The 20,600-nt window shown below is 39.9% G+C and overlaps 1 protein-coding gene across 1 annotated transcript; it reads left to right on the plus strand.

Moving 5' to 3' along the window:
• Positions 1 to 1,892: 1,892 nt before the first annotated feature.
• Positions 1,893 to 20,150, plus strand: LOC121947946 (E3 ubiquitin-protein ligase RNF38-like). The gene is made up of 12 exons (XM_042493149.1): positions 1,893 to 3,222; positions 9,872 to 9,924; positions 10,082 to 10,263; positions 11,655 to 12,078; positions 13,537 to 13,677; positions 13,768 to 13,956; positions 14,809 to 14,970; positions 15,081 to 15,184; positions 15,891 to 15,972; positions 16,066 to 16,187; positions 17,172 to 17,271; positions 19,048 to 20,150. The coding sequence occupies exons 1-12, from the start codon at positions 2,937 to 2,939 to the stop codon at positions 19,108 to 19,110; spliced, it is 1,908 nt and encodes a 635-aa protein (XP_042349083.1). The 5' UTR covers positions 1,893 to 2,936; the 3' UTR covers positions 19,111 to 20,150.
• Positions 20,151 to 20,600: the final 450 nt, after the last annotated feature.

The raw sequence follows: 20,600 nt of genomic DNA on the forward strand, positions 1-20,600 counted from the left end.
GCACTTCAAAGAAGTTTTAAGCACTGTGGAGAGAGTTAACTTTTTTTAATTTGGCTTGGGGGAGGGGCATTCAACTTTTTAAAATGTTTTTTATTTAATTTAAATACCCTCAGAACCCCAAAACATGCAAATGGGTTTGCAAATTCATGTTTTATTGCATTTTAAAAATTCCCAAATTACACTGCTTATCATAGCCAGAAACTGAAATTCAGTCTTTTATGATGGAGGGAGGGTCATACATTTTTCCCCACTCACTCAGGGAAGCTCAAAGAAAAGTATTTGTAGCTCTGGGGAGGATCAATGATATTTTAAAAGAGTTTATCCCCTAAATACAGTGCAAATTGTAGAAAATCTGTAATTAAAAATACTTGAAATTAGGTCAAAGACACAGAACTGTGATTAGCCTGTGTAAAAAGGAATAATTATTTTGTAAAGATAACAATAAGCACACATTTACAGATAAACTTGTGTATAATTTTTGTTGTTTATAATTAGTCATCTTATATTAATATATAGTATAGATTATTTGACTTAAAATAAACAATTACTTGTATATACAGCAGTTCTATAATGCCTGAACACATGCAAAACGTGCATTTTTTAGGTAAACCTACAGCACTGTGCAAAAGTCTTAGGCCGCCTTAAACTTTGTTATTTTAGCAGGTTTATAATACATATTATACATATAATACATCATACATATTTATATTTTCTGTAGTCTCTTCTAAAATACAACAAGAACATAGAGGGAATATGTATACAGTATTAAAAAAGTAAATATTTCAGGGAAAAAAAAAGTTGCAAGTATTTTGTGTGATCTGCCTTCCCACTCAGCATGTCTTGAACTATCTCTGGGGCAGACAATATGAGATTTACAATACTGATCTTCTGGTTTACCAGAGGAGTCTTTAAGAAAACTTGACGGTAGTTTGAGAAATGCTATATGTAAAGAAGAGAGGTCACACTAAACATTGACTGCAGTCTGAATAAGCCATTTTGTTCTAAGTTAAGTTTAATGAATTGTTCATATTCTCTGTATTCTTTGTTTGTATATATGTGTGTGTTTGTGTGTGTGTGTGCGTGTGTGTATACATTGTTATTGCAACTTTGCTAAAAGTACAGCTCTACAGTGGCCTCAGACTGAAGCACAGTTCTGTATGAGACATGAGATATGTATGTATATATGCAGGTGTATATGTGCACTGCATACATGTACATAGTATAGTATAAATAGTTTAAATATACAATATAAATATAGAATAAATATAAACAGTACAGAATATGATTCAATTCTTTACTTGTTTAAATACCAGTTTTACTCTATTGTACTAATATTGCCATTTATGTGATCTGCTGATAATCGCTGTGTTTTAATTGTGCTTTGGCAACACATGTTAAATGTTCTGCCAATAAAGCCTTTTGGATTGAAATGATAGAGGGTTGATGTGTGACGTCTGGTACGTGAAAACATAAAAGCATGGGGGGCTGGATTCATATAGTACATCGGAGAATGGTCTAGGTATCGTTGTATGTAGAGCTCGCCTACCAGAGAAGCAGTATGAAGCCAGTGTGTTTCAAAGCGTTGTCTTATAGTATTTCTGGTATGAAGCTGCTGAATTATTAATGAACTGAGCAGCTGCCCGGGGTTTGCCAGACTGAAGTAATCAACTCCGATCGCAAGCTGCTCCTTAAAATGAACCATAACCGCCGTCATTGAAACAAGTTTTGCTTCGAAGAATGTGACACGAATGTCAGTGTTTCCTCGTATGCGGAGTTTTATTATTTACTGACAAATACATCGCGTGTTAAGCTTGTGACGAGCTACATGTTTCTCTGTGATCGATTGGGGACGCCTTGGCGGAGATGTGAAACTCCCATTGATTGATCTCCACTACACTCCCCGCTGACCAGAGAAAACACTCGATAGCGAGAGGGGATTTAAATTGGACAAATATTGTCCTCGTTACCTGACGGATAAGGTGGCTGTCTTTTTTCTCACGCGCTCTGAGGTAATCCGCTAGTAGCATTGTTTAACGGCCAGTCTAACATCGACACGGTGCGACGTTAGCTAGCTTGTAATGTCGGCACTGTTGGACTTGTTTTCCCCTCTGGACCCCGCTTCCTGTTAGCCTTGGGCTAGCTGAAAAATCAAAATTATGCTAATGAACGAGCGGGTATAGTTAGCCAACGCAAAGGGGTGTCACTTTACTACTTAAAGAAGGCTACTCGTTTTAATTTAGTTGCAATTTATCCACGAATTTATGCTAATAACTTTTCACAACCAGCTATCGGGGCAGCCTTTAGTTTGCTAACGCTCGAGAGCTAGCCATCTTGTGTTGAGGGATTTAACTTGACAAGCTTTTAGGGGCAGAGAGCGAGCGATATTAACTTCAGCTGCATGGTAGTATATGCATTGGTAATGAGCTCACTCGTTTAGGACTCAGTTGCGTGCGACTGATGCCTTAAAAACACTTTATTTTATTGTGGAAAGCCCGACACTGTTCCACTGTGAAAAGACAATAGAGAACCCGAGACTTGCTCAGCTGTTGTTCTGGCAACGACGAAAACCACAGAAAACTTAGAGAGAATTGTATTTTTGGTTACTGTTTTGTTATTCTGCATGCTGGTATAAATACAGTATTTTTTCTTAAATACGTGTGTGCGTTCATAAAGGGCAAAATAAACAGCTCGGGGGACAGTGGATGGAGAGTGTGCAGATTGTGCGACATATGAGGGCAGTGCTTCCCTGAACCCGCTGCTTTCAGGTATCTCATCTCATTATACTCGAGCTTTAAATGCCTCTGAAAACACCCGCAGTAGCCGTCAGAGGTAACTAGGTGGATAGAGAGTAGACGAGAGAGTCTCCAGCCCGTTTCTGGACGTCCATCTCTCCAGCCTGCCTCCATCACGTCCATCCACCACCGCCCTCTCCAGCCATGGACCCCCCGAGGACTCGGTCGCGGTCTCGGTCTGGCTTCTATCATTTCGGCATGAACGGCAACGTTGGGAGCAACGGTAATGGCAACGCGGTTGGTAACGGGAGCATGATGAACGCCAGCGGAGGAGGGGTGAGCTACCCGCAGCAGAGCAACCCCGGCTGGGCGCCGCACCACGGTGGTCGGAGCTACTCGGAGAGCCAGCAGCAACACACCCAGGGGAGCTACCTGTCCGCAGGGGCGCAGCGCCACTCATCGCACGGAGCTCACAGACACCCCGGGGCCGGTAAGCAAGGCTTCAGTAAACAGGGCCTGCAGCCCGGCTAGATGCATCATTACACACACTCGCACAGGATACACCCCCTGAGGGATGCAGGCAGACCACTAGCAGCTTAACAGGCTTTGAGACATTTAACTAAAAGGCTTGGTGCTTTCACTGCAAGCTGTTGCTTGAAAGGCCAGCTAGATGTCATGCAAGGTGAAGGTTCTGCTTCAGATGTTTAGATAGCATTTACTCAGGTAAATGGGGTAAACCGTGTCCCTGAACTTAGGCTTGTGTGATGCACTTTACCCTTTGAAACCTGGTTTGACGTCCTTGTGCTGCTCTCAGATGCCTTTCACAAATATTTAAACCTTTGGACCCTCAATAAAATGGTGCAATTGCTTTCAGAAACATAGGAAAAGGGCAATGAGCTATTTGCTAATACATTTTTCACCAATTGCAAGAAATTTGCAGATTGAAAAAATGTTCTTTTTAAAAATATAAAAAAGGTTAGGGGAAATGTCCAGTGAAAACAACTTGGGGAAAAACTATATAACTGTCATAATTACTAATATAAAATCATGTTACAAAATTATTATAATTTTTAAGCACTTTTCCCAGGTCATTTGAAATATTTATTTATTTTATACATTTTCAGTTCATTTTAATCTCTCTTTTTTAAAAATAAATTTTTGCCAATTTTTCTTTCATTGCTATATGCCTTCTTCTGGGGTGAAAGCAGTTACGCATGTTGAAGCTAATGTACTTGCTTGGTTCAACTTCTTACAAGTTTGGGGTTGAATCCACATTGTCGAATGCACTTATTATAAGTTGCATTGCATAGAAGTGGCAGCTATATAAATGCAATGGAATGTATTACGTTACTTGATTTACAGTTCATATTATACCAGCACAGAGAATGAATTTAGCACTGCAGACTTTTCCTTTGGATACTCCAGGCATGGTGGTGCTGAAGGCCTGCAGGTCATATTATGTTACAGCTGTGGATGTAGTGAAGATATTGGGAAAGAAATGCTGCAGGAGATTATTTAAGTAATGGCACAATAAACTTATTAGCATTACAGTAATATGCAAAGATATGTTCTATAAAAATATATAAAACAAATCTTTTCGGTCAGTGGAAATCTAGTGGATTCAAACTGTAATATTGATGGCTAGAGGTCAGAATGTTTTCACTCTTAATCAGATCAGGGGCTGATCCATTTGCCTCGTGCTTTAGACATCCTGCAGATTCAGTCTTCACAAGATCTAAAAGAACAGTTCGGAGCCTTGAAAGAGTTTGAAATAAATTCTTTTTCTTGATAGTAATTTTATCTTTTTGTTTCTGATCGCTCACTGCTGTGATGCAGGCTGATAATACAGCCTTCATTGTAGTTCTCCATTAGCCCTTTCATCCATATGGCTCAGTGCTATTTAACTTACATTTAAGCTTGTGCAAAGCTCCATGTTTTCCCAAAAAAGATCTCTTATATAATGGTTCAGGGCAGGGTAAAGGTGTAGTTGAAAAGCCCTGCCCAAACACAATGAAACAGAGGAATGAACATTAGAGTTATGTTTGCACATTGTTGGTTTATTCACATTGTAATGCTAAATGTATTTGCATTACCCAGCATCATTCAAACTGTTATTTAAAAAGGCTTTTCATGCCCGCAGCAGCAATAGTTCCATACCAAACCCACTGAGAAGATAATGAAAACTCCCCCAAACCTCTAAAATAAAAAGACGAAGAACTAAATGAAACAACCAGAGAGGAAATTCAAAGTGAGACTGCACCCCGGCCTCCTTTTTTCATCATTGACACCCGTCTGTTTAGTGTTCAGCAGGTTTCCGTTGCTGACCACAGGAAAAGTGACTGGAGAAACCTTCTGTAATACCAGATTGGATTCCCTCAAAGCCAAAAAAAGAAGTGCTGTGAATGAATGAAAGCAGGCTTTTAATGGGTCTCTGTCGTAATAGCAGCACTGTTGCCAAACACCCAAAATATCCCACACAGAGGGGATACACACAAAAACACATGCTTTCCAGATTATGAGACTACAGAGGGGTTTGTGTGGATGACTTAAACAGTGTATCTCCCAGCTGTGTGATCAGCCTCCATCGTCTCAACAGCTGCACATGCCTCTTCTGAGATGGTCTCTGTGTGTTTAACATGCTCGAAAATAAGTGTGTGTTTAAGTGCGGTACATATTTCCTGTTTGTCAGTGCTTGTTTGTTTTCGTTCATGTCACTGTATTACGCCTCTTGGCGTCGCTTTATGCAGAATGTGTCAGGGTAGGATTTGGGGGTGTTAAAATGTGTCCCTCTGTCTTACCTCTGTTTTTTTCTCCTCCTTTTTCTCTCCCCTGCTGTCAAGCATGTTATTATCACCCTGTGTAGCCTGAGTGTTGCTTCTCACAGCCTGCCAGCATCGCAACACGAGGTGGGAATCACCAGAGGTCCCACGATTCGATATTATTGCAGTACTTTGGTCACAATATGATATTGAGATTTGAAACATTTTGCAGTATGCTGTATTGTAATGTATTGCAGTTTATTACCCTTTTCAGCAGTAAATTATGTACCCTAATGAAAAAAAGTCAGTATCTCTTGTATCTAATGAGATAAAGTTTAAACGATTAAGTTTCTCACTGTAGTCATTTTTATTTCAGAAAATTGTACCTGGTGGACTGAAAAAACGATATACGTAATAATTCTATTAGGCTCCTTAAAGTTCAGTTTCTATCTGTAATAAATTATGTATATGATAAAAAATCCATACTTGGTGTCTGTGTACTGACACTGTATTTTTGACCCCACCCCTGCTTACAATTTAATAGCAACCGGTTTTTACAGACCCCCATTAATACTGTAATAACCTGAGACTCTGTATATTTTGGGGGTACAATAGATTAAGAGCTGCAACAATTAGTCAATTAATCGACTAGTTTATCAACTGAAAATTAACTGGCAACTATTTTGACCATCAAGTTATTGTTTTTAGTTATTTTTGGTCAGATAAAACATACAACTTGTCACCTTAGGCTCTGTGAAATGATAGAGAGCGTGTTTAGGTTTTTTTTTTGACATTTATTGACAAAACAATTGAAAAAAAATTGGTTAGTAAAAAATAATGGAAATTAATTGTTAGTTGCAGCCCTGAACAGATTATTTATGTACTTCAGCTTGTCTCCTCTAAATGGTAGTTCAAGTCTTTATTAAAGAATAGGAGCAAATTGCTCCTCGATGACAGTTAAGTTCACTATCCTGCCCGCCTGACTTGATTGCCTGTCGTAAAATATATGGTGTCAGTCTTCCCCAGCAGCCATGCTCGGAGGAAACAAGGTCGTGTCTGCTTGCCAACAGAACCCGTCCAGTCTGGCTTACCATCCCCTCGCCTCTGCCCCCCGGGGTGAATCAGCATTAACAGACCTACTTCCCCTCAAAACACATGGGCGGCTGAGGCCCAGGACCCTATGAGGTCTGGAAAAAAAGCATGGCAGATAAAGATGTAAGCCAGTGTGTTGGCCCCACTGTTGGATAGGCAGTCAACCGACTGTCCCTCTGTTCTCGGCAGCCACTAGCAGGGCGTCTTTGAGCTGTCACTATCGGCAGACTTCACATGGCTCTGGAGTGGCGTCGCAAAGACAAGAAAGGGGTGGGGGGGTTTGCTTTCATATCTGTTGTTTCTGGGGAGACAGAAGGAGCTGTTTGTATGAGAGAGGCATAGTGGGAGAAATAGAGATGAGGGGAGGAGAGTTTTTTTCCCCCTCTTTTTGGTGATTAAAGGTTTTTGGGGGACTGCTTAGAGGAAACTCTTGTCAGCTGAGTTCAAGGACATCCTCCTTAAGCTGCTGAAATGTCTGTGTGCACATGCTGCATCCAGATTGCACATGTGGACTGTCAGATAAACAGCTGGGAGAGCATTGTGTTCTTTTGAGATTATGTTTGTGGTATTACTGCTTTATTCAGGGATGTGATTTTTCTTTTTTTAGTGTTGCTTTTTTTTTTTGCACATAATAATCTCTTTCATATCATTAGGGAGTCTTCTGTGATGGTCTGTTGATCTTTGGAGAGAGATTTTTATCGCTTGTTCACCACAAGGACATAAAAAAATGGGGAAGAAGCACAGTACTGAGCTGTTTTTGCAGAGCTAATAATGGTTCACTGCCTTGCTCAGGGACATGCAGATGCATACCAAAACACAGTTAAAATAAGGCTATGTGGTAATTGATAGTTTTCCTAAGGACAACTCTACATTGTCACTCCGGATGGGATGGGGCTGCAACTAAGAATTATTTTCATTGATCTTTTTTTTGTGATTCTTTGAGTATTAAAATGTCAGAAAACTTTGAAAATGTCACAATTTCCCAAACCCAAAGCGATGTCTTCAAATAGCTTGTTTTGTCCAACCAACACCCTAAAACCCAAGGATACTAAATTTACAAAGATATTAAACAGAGAAAAGCAGCAAATCACATTTGAGAAGCTACATTTTTTCCTTAATAAATGACATGATCATTTTCTTTCAGCTGACTAACCAATTAATCCTTTCAGCTTTTGATAATATGCTTTAGTAACTTGGAGATAAGAGATGGTGAAGGTGAGCTGATGACTGGAAACAAAAGTCATTATCTACATTCAGCCAATAGCCTTTTTAACACAGAGCTCATGGGTGTGACACGTAACACAACAGCGCCAGCCTCTATTGTGATATAACATATGCTTTTTAAACAATAACAATGGAATAACATGAAAATAACATTAATTTACCGTCCCTGTTAAATGGCAGCGGATCTCGTCCTCTGGTCGGAGAGTTGATCTCCTGAACTTTGTTTCAGATCTCCCCATAGAGGGTCGCAGACAACTCTACCCTCTTCACTCTGTGATTGTACCTTTTATACAGTATGATGAGGAAAAATAACGGCCCTACTATCCTGCTTTGAACAGGTAGTGTAAAAGGGCCTGATGGCTATACTTACATGCAGAAAATATTACAGTTTTTGCCTTTATTCCGAAAAAGACAATAGTCCTGCTAAATTGTTTACATGGCTAATGAAAATGAATATTTCACTGATATTACGTCTACATGAAGCTCTGTCTACTCCGATTAATATGACCTCACGTCATTTATCACGTCAAAATGTGAAAAAGTGGAAAGAATGGTACTGTTTGTGCCATTTCGCTTCTTTGCTTAAAAAATAGAGTTCTTCAAAGTTTTCCACCGGTGGCAGATTTGTTCGACCATGCAAACACAGCTCCCCTTCAACCACATTCATTAAAAGGTCATTGCTGTGATATTTGCACATATCCAAAATCCTGTTGATGTCCAAGTCCTTTATAATGTTTAAAGGGTAATTAACCCCTTAACCACTTTTTTTAAGTGGAAAAGCTCTCCCTATCTCTCTCTCTATATATATATATACTGTATATGTGTGTGTGTGTGTGTGTGTATGGGTATTTAGTAGTGCTGTTGATTGACTCAGGACCAACATTTGACATTTGGTATTAAAATTCTACATCTTGTGTATAAATACGCATAGTGACTGCCCTCTAAAGGTTGAAAACTGGCTATTGCAATTGAAATTTGGATTGGCTGATTCTGGTAGGAGGAGACTTTCATCACCAACCAAAGCCCCTGTCCCTGCCCTGTTCTCTGATGCCACCCTCTCACCAGCCGACTACTATGTATGTGAGGGAGGCAGGGAGGGGCTGTGGATCAAGAGGCGGCACGTTTGGGTGACTGGATGTGTCCTAGCTCCCCTCCCAGCCCATTTTTGAGGCTTTTTTCACAGTAGGGAGGAATGGCTCAAGTCAAAAGTGGGGGGTCTAGTTACTCCTTACAAGTAGGTCCATTTCTCCTTCCAAATAGAAATTTAGGCTACTTTACCCGAAAGCCCTGGCTAGTTGGTTTTTGTACAATGCACAGAGCTGACTATGATCAGGCAAGCAAAGCAAGGTAAACTCCAGTAAAAACCCCAATTCCGAATGGGCTTTATGTCCAATGAATGCTGCCAAAACCTGAATATTGGCATATCCCACATGTCATGTCTGTTTACATGACCCCATATCAAATTCACAATATTGTCATATATTCTAAATAACAGTGGACTATTAGTGTGCATGTAAACAGAGTCACCGTTAGTTGTACAAAGACAACAAGAGGCTCTGGTGTGTTGCACACATTTGATAAGTGGATGTCTTTGTGTGTCTGTTTCAGTGAGTCTGCACTGACTTCTCATGGTAGATCAGAGGGAATGATTTGTCTGTGAGAAGCAGAGAGGATGAGACCAGTGTGACATCTTCCAGAGATGGCTTCCTCTCTTGTCTGCAGGAAATTCAAAGCCTGTTTTGAAGACAGACCCTCACTGAGGACAGAGGACTGTAACTGTGTTTGTTAAGCAAGATGTTGAATACACTTCTTGCTGTTGTCACTGTTAGATTTTGTAGTGTTATGTCCGTAGAACTGTTTAAGCAAACCAGGCAGGCTTCATGATGATCCAACTAGGTCTAAAAATGGAAAATCAAATCAGAGGCAACCAGCTGCTTGTGTGTTGCTGGTATTGTTGTATTTCTGTTGACTTATCAAGCGTTTGTCCATGTGTCTTGTGATGTTGGTGTTTTTCTCAGCCCTATCTTATCTGATTCAGTGTTTTTCCCTCTCTGTGGCCTGCAGGAGGAGTGCTACATTTTCATCCAGATAATGTGTGCAGCGAGGATCGGGACAAGGTAAGTATGAAACATGAGCACTGCCTGTTGCTTCTGCTTTGCTCCTGGTTTGAATAGGATTTGTATGTCAATGTTTTCTTATTCATTCTCCCCTTTGTCCACCCTCTTTTTTGTTTTTCCCTGACCAACTGCCCCTCCTCCTTTCCTCTGTGTGCAGATGGAAGACAGCCCAAGCCCGAAAAGGCAGCGTCTTTCCCAGCAGACCATGTTGGATCTAAACTCTGCCCCTCCTTCGACTCCTTCCTCTCCCATTCGCCCCTGGGAGCTGCCTCCCAGTCGCAGACCACACCCCCACTACATGCCAGAGAGATGCCACACGCCTGTTCGTAACCGACGCAGGTAATTATGGCACAAATACATATGACAGTTCTCTTCTGACAGCCTGTAACATGTCAAAAATAATGACAACATCTCAAATGTATATGTAAAGTATCAATCACATTTAACAAACCAAAACAAGGATTTGAGAGGCTATTACCAAAAAATTATGCATCATTTTACATGATAAATTACTGTAATAATTAATCAGATCTATCAGAATTTTTGTCACATTTTTTTGTTGACTGATTCTGCCAATAATGCAATAGTGAAATATTTAAAACCAAGCTGAAATAAACACAGGTATGCTGCAACTGTTTTGATTATCACTTTAAATTATTTTTCTGTATGGTTCTGGCCTCACAAATATGAAGATTTTCTGCCTTTCTCTTGTTTTCCATTTTAATAAATAATTGAATAATTTTTGGTTTTGGACTGTTGTTAAAACAAGACATTTGAGGATGTTACTCTTGGCTTTAAAAAATTCTGACAGAGAGTATTTTCCATAGAAGTTAAATGATTAATTAAGAACTAATTGTCAGATTAACTGATAAATAAAATGATCATTGGTTCATCAGCCTTACATTGAAAACATTTTGATTTGTGGTTTTAAGCCATATGAGCTACCGCAAAAACAAAATGCTTAAAATATATATTAAAGTATCAATACAGTAACAGTGCAATAGGCGTAATAATGCTGAATTACTCTGCTACTGATGGTGAATGTATTGAGACTTTATTTATAAGGGCTGCTGATGAATTTTAGTACTTAGATTTAAGTTAAATGTCAGAAGTGTCACTGGCCTGTATTTTGTCTTTCATTCACACATAGCGTACTTGGCAAAAGATTTATGGTTAAAAAACATGATCTTTATCCAACTTTGTCAGTATTTTGTTTTAAAGTTGAAAATTTTGGGGGTTAGCTGTGTGAAATCTGATAAATTGCCACAAGTGAAATCACTTTAAGGAATACTTTGCTGATTTTCAACCAGGTCTGCCCGTGCTGTGAGCAAAAAGCCTCTGAGGCGTACTTGTCATCCCTGCTCGAAGCTAACTGCTTGAGACTGCATAAGCCGTTACCAGTATAACACACCAGAATCTCCAACCAAACCATTGGGGGTTAAGTTGCATTGTGGGTAATGAAGGCAGCAGGTTTAGACAAAGAAAAAGATTGAGTGGCGATAAAAAAGACTGTATCTCTGGTTCTGCTGCACCAATTTCAATATTTTTTTGTTTTAAACTGTCCATTGTGAGTGTGACAGTGTTATCGAAGTGAAATTCTGAACTGGCAGGATACTCCATTCAGTTATGTATGGTAGGTTACAGCCCTAGTACAGTATTTCTAATAATGCAAATGACAGCATTGTTTCTTGGGCTTCTTCTTCAGTTTTCCCCTCTTTCTTACACTTCAGTCCTCCAATGAGACGCCAGCGTGGCCGGAGAGACCGTCTGACCCGCCACCATCACCACGCCCACAACAACCACCACCACTACAACAGCAACAACAACCACCACCACCATCACCACCCTAACGCCCACCACCATCACCACCACCACCTGCACTCCCATCATGGCCCGTCGCCAGGCCACCAGGATGAGAACTACCGTCACCCAGCTCCGCCTCAAGGCTACCCACCCTACAGCCAGCAACCTCCCCGAGGGCTGGGGCCCGGCCTTGAAGAGCGCCCAGGTCACCATCCCCCAAATCCCTCACCGAGGCCCCTGCATCAGTCACCAAACCTGTCTCCCAGGCTGCTGCACCCTGCAGCCCATCCACAGCACCCACACCCTCATCCATCCCAGCAGAGCAGCGTGGTGCTGGACCTCCACGAGCAGGTGAGTTTGTGAGATCACGTGGTCTCCTCGGTAGGATGAGTTAGGAAAACAAAATATACAGTCAGCTGAGAAAATTATTCCAGTAAATACGACTCACTTTTTACGACTGACAGTGCTATTCTCAAAGGTAGTTTTTGTTTTTCTGTCCTCATTCTGCACAAAAAAAAAGACATGCATAAAACTTATAGATACTCAACTATTATATTAACTTGTTTTCAGTTAAAGATGTTGAATACAGAGAGTATGACTGATGTTATTTTAATTTGTCACAGTGGTCTGTTTAATCTTTACATTTCCTGTTATTGATAGAGCAAACTAATCGTCACCATGTAGGTGAAAGTTGTTTTTTAGCTTGTTCTGGCTTATGTGCTTGTTCTTCCAGCAGAGGATGATTCAGTAAAATAAGTTTTTAATTTGGCTGGGGTGGAGGAAAGTTTATTGGCAAATGGAAACTTTACCCCTGAGAAATTGCAGTGCGTGTCATTAATCTTTTTAGAAAGCCAAATAAAAGCAGGATTTTTTTTTCATTTTAAAACATCGTATCTGATATTGAATTAATTGTTTATGGCTATCACTAATTGGAGGGATTACTATATGTACTTTTAACTCATCTCTAGAAATACAATGAAACACACAACAGCACTAAGTGGATCTGATGGGGACAGCTTACATTAGTGGATAAACTGTAAAGTTGGCCACAGGTCGATGTTGCAGGTTAAAGAGTGAGTTGAGGTGTTTGACCTCAGTCAAATTCCACTTAAGTATAAATTAATGAATGCATTAATGAATTTTTTTATCCCTGTGTCATGCAAACAGTTATGTCCAGCCTGCAGGATCTTACAAGAAGCCATAAAATCAAAGCAAGCCGGGACCAGAGTCCAGCGTACATATTATCAGAAAGCATAAAAAGGAAAGAAAATGGAGCAAAGCAACAAAAGCATTGTACATAATCAATTCATCACTGAGTAGGACTGAGCTCAGGGTTCACTCTTAGAGACACTTAGTGTGTAGCACTGAAAATAAAATCAGAATAAGCACTAATTAAACAAACTTTCTTGCCTTCTCTTCCAGGCTTTTGCAACAAAATTGGCAAACTTAAACACCTCAAAATTAAAAAAACTATTCTAGCTTTTGATCATCCAAGCACCAGAAAATGCCAGGGTTTAGACAAGCCATTTCACGAAATATTAACACTCTTAAATCATCTTAATAAAAAATAATAATTCACCCAAGTTCATAGCCATAAATAAGTACCTACAACACAGACATTGTATCCTCTCTGAACATTTCTGTATTTAGAAAACCCTCCTCAGTTTCTGCTCAACACCAAAGATAAATCTGTGGTGTTTTGCTTCTTGCTCCTTAGACAATGTGGACTAAGTCTTGGACTCCAGCTGCTCAGCTTTGAATCACAGTTGTTCATAGAGTTGACCTTTACCCTTTAATCTTCATATTTAGGGTTCAGCTCCAGTATCGTATCCTGTGTCTCCTCCGGGAGCGCCACCAGGCCTACCGCCTCGCTCCGCCCCTCAGCAGATCCCAGCGTGCTCAGTTGTCTTCAGTGGACAGCACTATCCCGTCTGCAGTGTCCCTCCTCCTGTGAGTGTTTGTTTCCAAACAGCAGAGTGACACATTTTCTATTACTGACATTCTCAAAATACTTTAATATGGCTGTTTTCTTTTTTCCAGGTCCTTCAGACTTGTTCTGTGCAGCACTTACCCATGCCCTACCCGTTCCCATCACTGCTGTCCAGTGATCCGGCCTTCCTGCTCCCCCCTCCTCACCTCCCCCACCCCCCAGCACACCTTTCCCACCACCCTCCTCACCTTCCTCAGCCTGGACAGTTTGGACCCTATCCAACGCAGCAGGCCCGATCAGTAAGCAGCAATTCACGTTTGTTTTGGTATCAGATGCAGTTTTTGTGAATATTTTGAAATATGGCATTTAAGTCTGAATTGACAGGATAAGCAGAGGACAGACATCATGTGTTTATTTGATCTTACTGTCTGTACATCTCTTGAGAAATGTTTTCCACCCTTTTTGATATTCACAAAAACTACTACAAGTTTTCACTTGAGGAACCAGTGTGACAGTCAGCATCTTTCAGGGAAGCTCTAAATGTTTTCCTCGCTGCAGCAAAGGTGTTTTACAATGTTAAAGCAAAATGGATTATGCATATTTTATACATTTGAGTTGAAGCAATTTGTTATGTTCTCCTAAAGTGTTTGCAAGCGCTTGGAAACGGTGCAGTGTTCAGTGAGAAAAATAGGACATGTAAAGAAAAAGGATGTTTTTCAGCTGAATGCCTTCACAGCAAGCATCACACTTACAGCTAAGTGAGTGAACTCCAACAATGAAAAGCAGATAAATGGTAGTTCTGCAGTTAAAGAATAAATGTGTTTCTTGGTTGCTCTTGGTTAAAATAACAACAGTGTTTAAATAACCAGTGTGTCAACGTTTACAAAGGTTAAAGCAGATCCAAATGATTTTTAGATGCATTTTTGACGACATCTTAGAAGAAAAAAATAATGAATAACAAACCTTAGGTTGATTTATATGAATAATTGTTAATATAATCCGCACTTGCAGGATATGTTTGTTTCCTCCTCCTCCTCCCCCTCACCTCAAATGTGTCTGTTATCTTGTGTTTGGATGTTTTTTCAGTGCTTTTGTTGCTGTGATCATATGAAATAATCTCTGACAGTTACAGTTTGTGTTTTCTTCTCCAGCCGTTACAGAGGATAGAGAATGACGTGGAGCTGCTCGGAGAACACCTGTCTTTGGGTGCTGGGCTCCACTATCCTCCCGCCACCCACCCTGCCCTCACACCGCACTCCACACAGCTTCACTTCCTCTCCCATGACCCTCTGCCACAGGAGTTTTTCGGAGTGGTGAGCAATAAGAATATTTCGTTACAATGTGAAGAAATCTTTGAAAAAAAGCCAACAAAACATTTCCATGTGATGATTTGTTTACAAATGTTTTGTTAATTTCCCCGTAGTCCTATCCAAACTTTATTCCTCGGCGTCTCCCGGGGCGACGGTACCGCTCACAGCAGCCACTGCCACCTTCGCCTTACCACCCCAGCCTCCTGCCTTACTTCCTGTAAGTTGATCAGTATAAGACAGTTGAGAAGGAAAGGTTGTGTTTTATTTGATATTATTTTTCGGTGCAAATATTTCTTAGATGGCCCGATTTTATTCTTTTATTTTTTTTTTTCAATATGCAACTGGTTTCAGGTGATTATCGTAAGTGACAAATATTATGTCGGATAGAGCAGAAAAATAAATCTACATGTCCTTATCAAAATCTGTAATCTTAAGGATAATCTTAACCATGTTGATACCCTCCATTTTGATTAGTTATGCGTGGAGAGGGCCATTAGTACAGTCAGATATTTTTGTTTTGTTAAAACTTTCAATAGTGAAAGATACACTAAGATATTGAAAGTTTTCTTCAAGATAAAGACGTTTTGAGAGCTTCTCCTAACTTAAACATAAGTTAAATCTGTAAAACCAAGATAAATGAGTGAATCACCAAAGTATTTGTTGCATAAAAGGCATGAAAAATAGGTTAAAGGTAAGACATGAAATCATGAAAACATTTTTTTTTAAATATACAACTAATTTTAAGTAATGCTAAAATACTGAATACAAATATAAGGGAAGATTTTATTTTTTTGAATGAGATGGAAAAATATAGTTTTGGGGGGGCATTAACTTCTCAATTTAGTTGCTTAATTGCTTAATTTGCTTCTTTGATGGATTACATTTCTAAATGTCTCTGTTACACCCCCCCCCCTTCTCTGTAGATCAATGCTGCCAGTCCAGCCCACAGGTCCTGCAATCAGTCTGGAGCTGGATGTAGATGATGGAGAAGTGGAAAATTATGAGGTCTGTCTTCATTTGATGTCTTTTATTATTTTGTATGTTTGCTGGATTCAGACTCTGATTCTTCTGTTGTTGCCGATGTATTTTCCCCCACAGGCCCTCCTGAACCTCGCTGAGCGTCTAGGAGAGGCCAAACTTCGAGGACTGACCAAGGGAGACATTGAACAGCTTCCTTCCTATCGGTTCAATCCAAACAACCATCAGTCTGAACAAACACTGTGAGTGCTACCCTTTCAAACAGCAGGCTGTCACTTGTTGATCGGGTGAATTATTTATGATGGTTTGCGTCAGCTCCTCAGGATCACCAAACGATGAGTTTACAGTTTTTCTGACAGAGGCTTATGGTAAATAGTAACAGAGTTTATGCAGTTATTTAGCATACTTGTGGTTTTGCAAGCTACAGAAAACTCAAAACCACTTCACAGCATATCGGGTAAAAAACCCAAATGTCACCTGTCCCTGTTGGGGTTGGGTATTGTGAGAAACGTGTTCTAATGCTGCATTCATGTGCTCCTCAGATGGTCCTGTTTCCCAAGTCCTGATGTCGTTCTTATGACTTTGGTGTTTTCAAGAGCTTTTAGGTCAAATTGTGGAATCAACATGGATGCTGCAAAGAAGATTTGTTGTATTTTATTGCTCAAGATGTTGATAGCTGTTTCAATACATTCCCCAAAAGCACTAAAATATTGCTTTACCTGACTTGTTATTGGTGATAATGCTAATAAATAATGGGGACAGCAACAGTTACAACCTAATACCTTATTATAGATTATATGTGGGCAAAACTGATATGCAATACATAAATTGATAAAAAGTTTCTTAGCATCAACCAAACATTTACTTTGTCCGCTGTATTTTAGCGTGTAAAGTCAAAGTCGGTAGTGATGTTGCTGTTCTGACTTTAGGGGGCATTCAGGTACAGTTTCCCTGTTTGGAACTCATATTTCCAACACCACATGAATGCAAAATAATTCTTGGTACGCATATTCCTAAAGGTAAACATCAAAAAGCAACTTGTGTTTTGTCTACAGTTGGTGCATGAATTGTTGTAAGAGGAGATAAAGATACAAGAAGACATCAGTAATTACAGTCTAACTGAATAACCAGTTAAGCTAAATCTGCCTGCATTCCCAGTATGTCATGTAGAAGTGTGTCCAACAACAGCCGTACTTTGACATGCTAATACCTGTTTTTTGTTGCAGGTGTGTGGTGTGTATGAGTGATTTTGAGTCCCGCCAACTGCTGCGAGTCCTGCCCTGCAGCCACGAGTTTCACGGGAAGTGTGTTGACAAATGGCTGAGGGTAAGTACCCACCCTGTGGAGCCTGCTCACTCACACACACTTCAATGTAATCCAACCTCAGAGTTAATCTAGGACTGATCTCACATTGTTTGGTAATGGATCCAAGTCTTCGAGCTAAAGTGTCACATAATAGCCCGCTTATGAGTGGCGTAAGTGCGCTGGCAATGCTGCATTTAGAAAACCTTTTTTTTTTGTTGAAAGACACTGATTCATTTTCAGTCCAAGTACATATTAAAGGAAAACTTCACTCGCAAAATTATTAAATCAATTGGTCATGCTGTGTTACTTTGAATTCATTCATTCTCGTCTTCATGGAAAATGCCCGACTTATTAATTCGTTTAATTGATTTGGGAGCACATTTAACCACAGCAAAACGACATAAAAGCATCTGTTTACAAACTCTTGTGCAACCCGTGCAGTAAATCCAAAACTTCCCAAACACATGAATTTTGCAAAAAATACTGTTTTTTAAAGAGATTATTCACAACTTTCACTTTGAGTTCAGTTTTATAGTAATGTTTTTGGCAAAACCAATGTGTTTGCGAAGTACTGATGATATGATTGGATGAATGAGACTTGGATTGTACTGCATGGGTTGTGTAAGAGTTTGTAAAAATACTCTTATATAAAGCACATTTAAACTCCCTTTATGTAGACAAATAGATATGTCCATTTTAAATGTTGTAAACTGGCTTTATACTTCAATGTGTCCTTTATACCAACATAGATACAGCCAACGGATGGCACAAGAGGGCAGAGTCAAACGTTTCAGACAACAACAAACGAGGCGACAGTGGAGGTCATAATAATGTACCTTTTAACGGAGGCACCATTGTAGACGACGGTGGTCTTTAGGCCATTAAATTAAATTAAATATGTCGTGACTTGTGGATGTAGAATTATTTTCAATATATTGCCATGTTATTCAGTTCTTCCTTTTTTTTAATGTCTTTGTCTTCCACGGTCATATATTGATGAACTACGCCTCACTGCCCCCACGATCTTCAGTGGTCCTACGTGGTCATAAGCTTTTAGGAAACATGCCACAAATACGGATGAAATGAACGCAGTGTATGAACAGAGGGCTCCATCTGAGTCCATACATGTATCTAACGTTAAGCATAAATGTGCCCATAGTTTTGCTGTTGCAAAACGTGTCTTCCATTCAATCAATAAATCAATATGCTTGCCTTTTTCCATAGAGGCATGCAGGAAAAACAGTGTTTTCTTCATGAACTTAAGGTAACACGGCGTGACTTATTCATATACACACGATCGTTTTGTGGGTGAAATATTCATTTAATCTTAATGATAGAAGTGTAGTGAGAATCTCACTCTTCAGGAGGTCTGTTAGATAACAGAAAAAACATCAGGCTTGTGTCTCTGTGTTCCTAAATTCAGACTGTAAGTCACACTAAAGCCAGGGATAGGAACATCTGAGGAAGATATACACATACTTTAACACTGAATTTCCCATTGACAATGCTATAAAAGGCTTCTGAACACCAACGTTTGTGTGTTAATCATTATACCGCAGTCTTGTGATTTTGAGTCATGACGGCATGCCCAAGGGCCTAGTGTGAATTGGGTTATAGGGATTACAAATCAATACAAAACAAATAAAGAAAACGGGGAATTGAAGTAGTGAGTTTAGTAACTGTCCAAATGTGCAGTTTTAGGATCGGGCTATCAGTGTGATCAGCAACAAAACTGAAAATATGGACTGCCTTTAAAAACCTAACTGGATCATGTTTGTTTCCTCTGTCTGTCCCCAGGCCAACAGGACATGTCCCATTTGTCGGGCCGATGCCTCAGAGGTCCAGAGAGACTCAGAGTGACCACATGAGGGAGCCAGACCCTTGTAATTGTCTGTCAAACATGTTCAGCACTCCCTGCTCCTGATATATTGATACACATGTATGTGCTTACACACACACACACACACACACACACACACCACTCCTTGTGTTTTTGTGCAGCACTCTCTGCTTGTTTGTCATCCTTTCGATCCTTATCCCCTCTCCCTCACGTTTGATCTTAATTTTTAGCCAGCAGTTATCTTTAAGTAAATTACACCCCACCTGACCACTATTCTGCTGTGGTGTGTGTGTGTGTGTGTGTGTGTGTGTGTGTATGTGTGTATGTGTGTGTGTATGTGTATGTGTGTGTGTGTGTGTGTGTGTGTGTGTGTGTGTGTGTGTATATACACATGCATGCACCACAACTGTGCAAGCGTTGTTTGGTCAGCCCTGTAATGCTGGGCTGTGGTACAAGACAGTGTGTGTTTTCAGTATGTGTGTGTGTATGTGAGAGAGATTTTTAGGTGTCTCGGAGCATGCCTGAGTTTCTGTTGTGTACCGGACAACAGTAACAATATAGGAGAGTTTTTGCTCTCATGAGTGACTGACTTTACTTCCTGTTTGTACGTTTATGCACTGTCTGTCTGTATGCATACTCTGTGTGTGTGTATGTTATAGACTTAAATCCTTTTCTCTAGTTTGACACTAAGGGTCCATGCTGCCACTATATTTCTCGGTTGCCTATTTGATCCATTTGTTTCAGTAGATTATTATTATTATTATTATTATTATTGTTATTATTATTACTAGACCATTATAAGTGATTGTTTTCCTGCCTGGCAGTTACCTCATCATTCCGGTTTTGATCATCTTTCATTACGAGCGCTTCATGGCACTACTTTTGAAATTAAGCACATTATATATTTTTCTTCTTCCTTTCTTTTCTTAGTAAGAATAAGTTTGTCTGTGACTTTGCAGTGGCACACGTGTTACATATATACATATATCTATATATACTGTATAAATCTATGAATATCTGTATACCAAATAAAAGGCTTGATATGAACTTTTTAAACTTAGCATTTTGTACATATTTTTTTCTTTTATTTTAACAGCGAATTAAGAGCTAGTGAAATCAGTCGGATTTTGTTATGCTGGATTTCTGTGTTAGATAAGATTAAATATGACACTGACAGCAGACTGCTGCTTCGGGGTGGCTCCATCTTTTCAGATTTTGGCCATGAGGTGCAATGACTTCAAACTGCCACTTGGTGGTGTTACTGCTCCTCTAGACAACATCGCTCCACATCTGCCCAGGTGATGGTCCCTGTTTATGTTTTGGTTACCCAGATGCACACTCTTTAGACGGGCACTTCAGGTACTATTTCACTGCAGATTGCTACAAAGTTAGTTTGAAGTGAACAGACTCAGAGGTCGTGCGCTGATTTGTGGACTCTTGATTGAGTGAGATGGTTGTTAGTGACCATCCTTTTGTGTAACTTTAAATTGTGAGTGATAAGAGGGCTTTT

This window comes from Plectropomus leopardus, chromosome 9 (assembly GCF_008729295.1).
Source record: "Plectropomus leopardus isolate mb chromosome 9, YSFRI_Pleo_2.0, whole genome shotgun sequence".
Lineage (NCBI taxonomy): Eukaryota > Metazoa > Chordata > Actinopteri > Perciformes > Serranidae > Plectropomus > Plectropomus leopardus.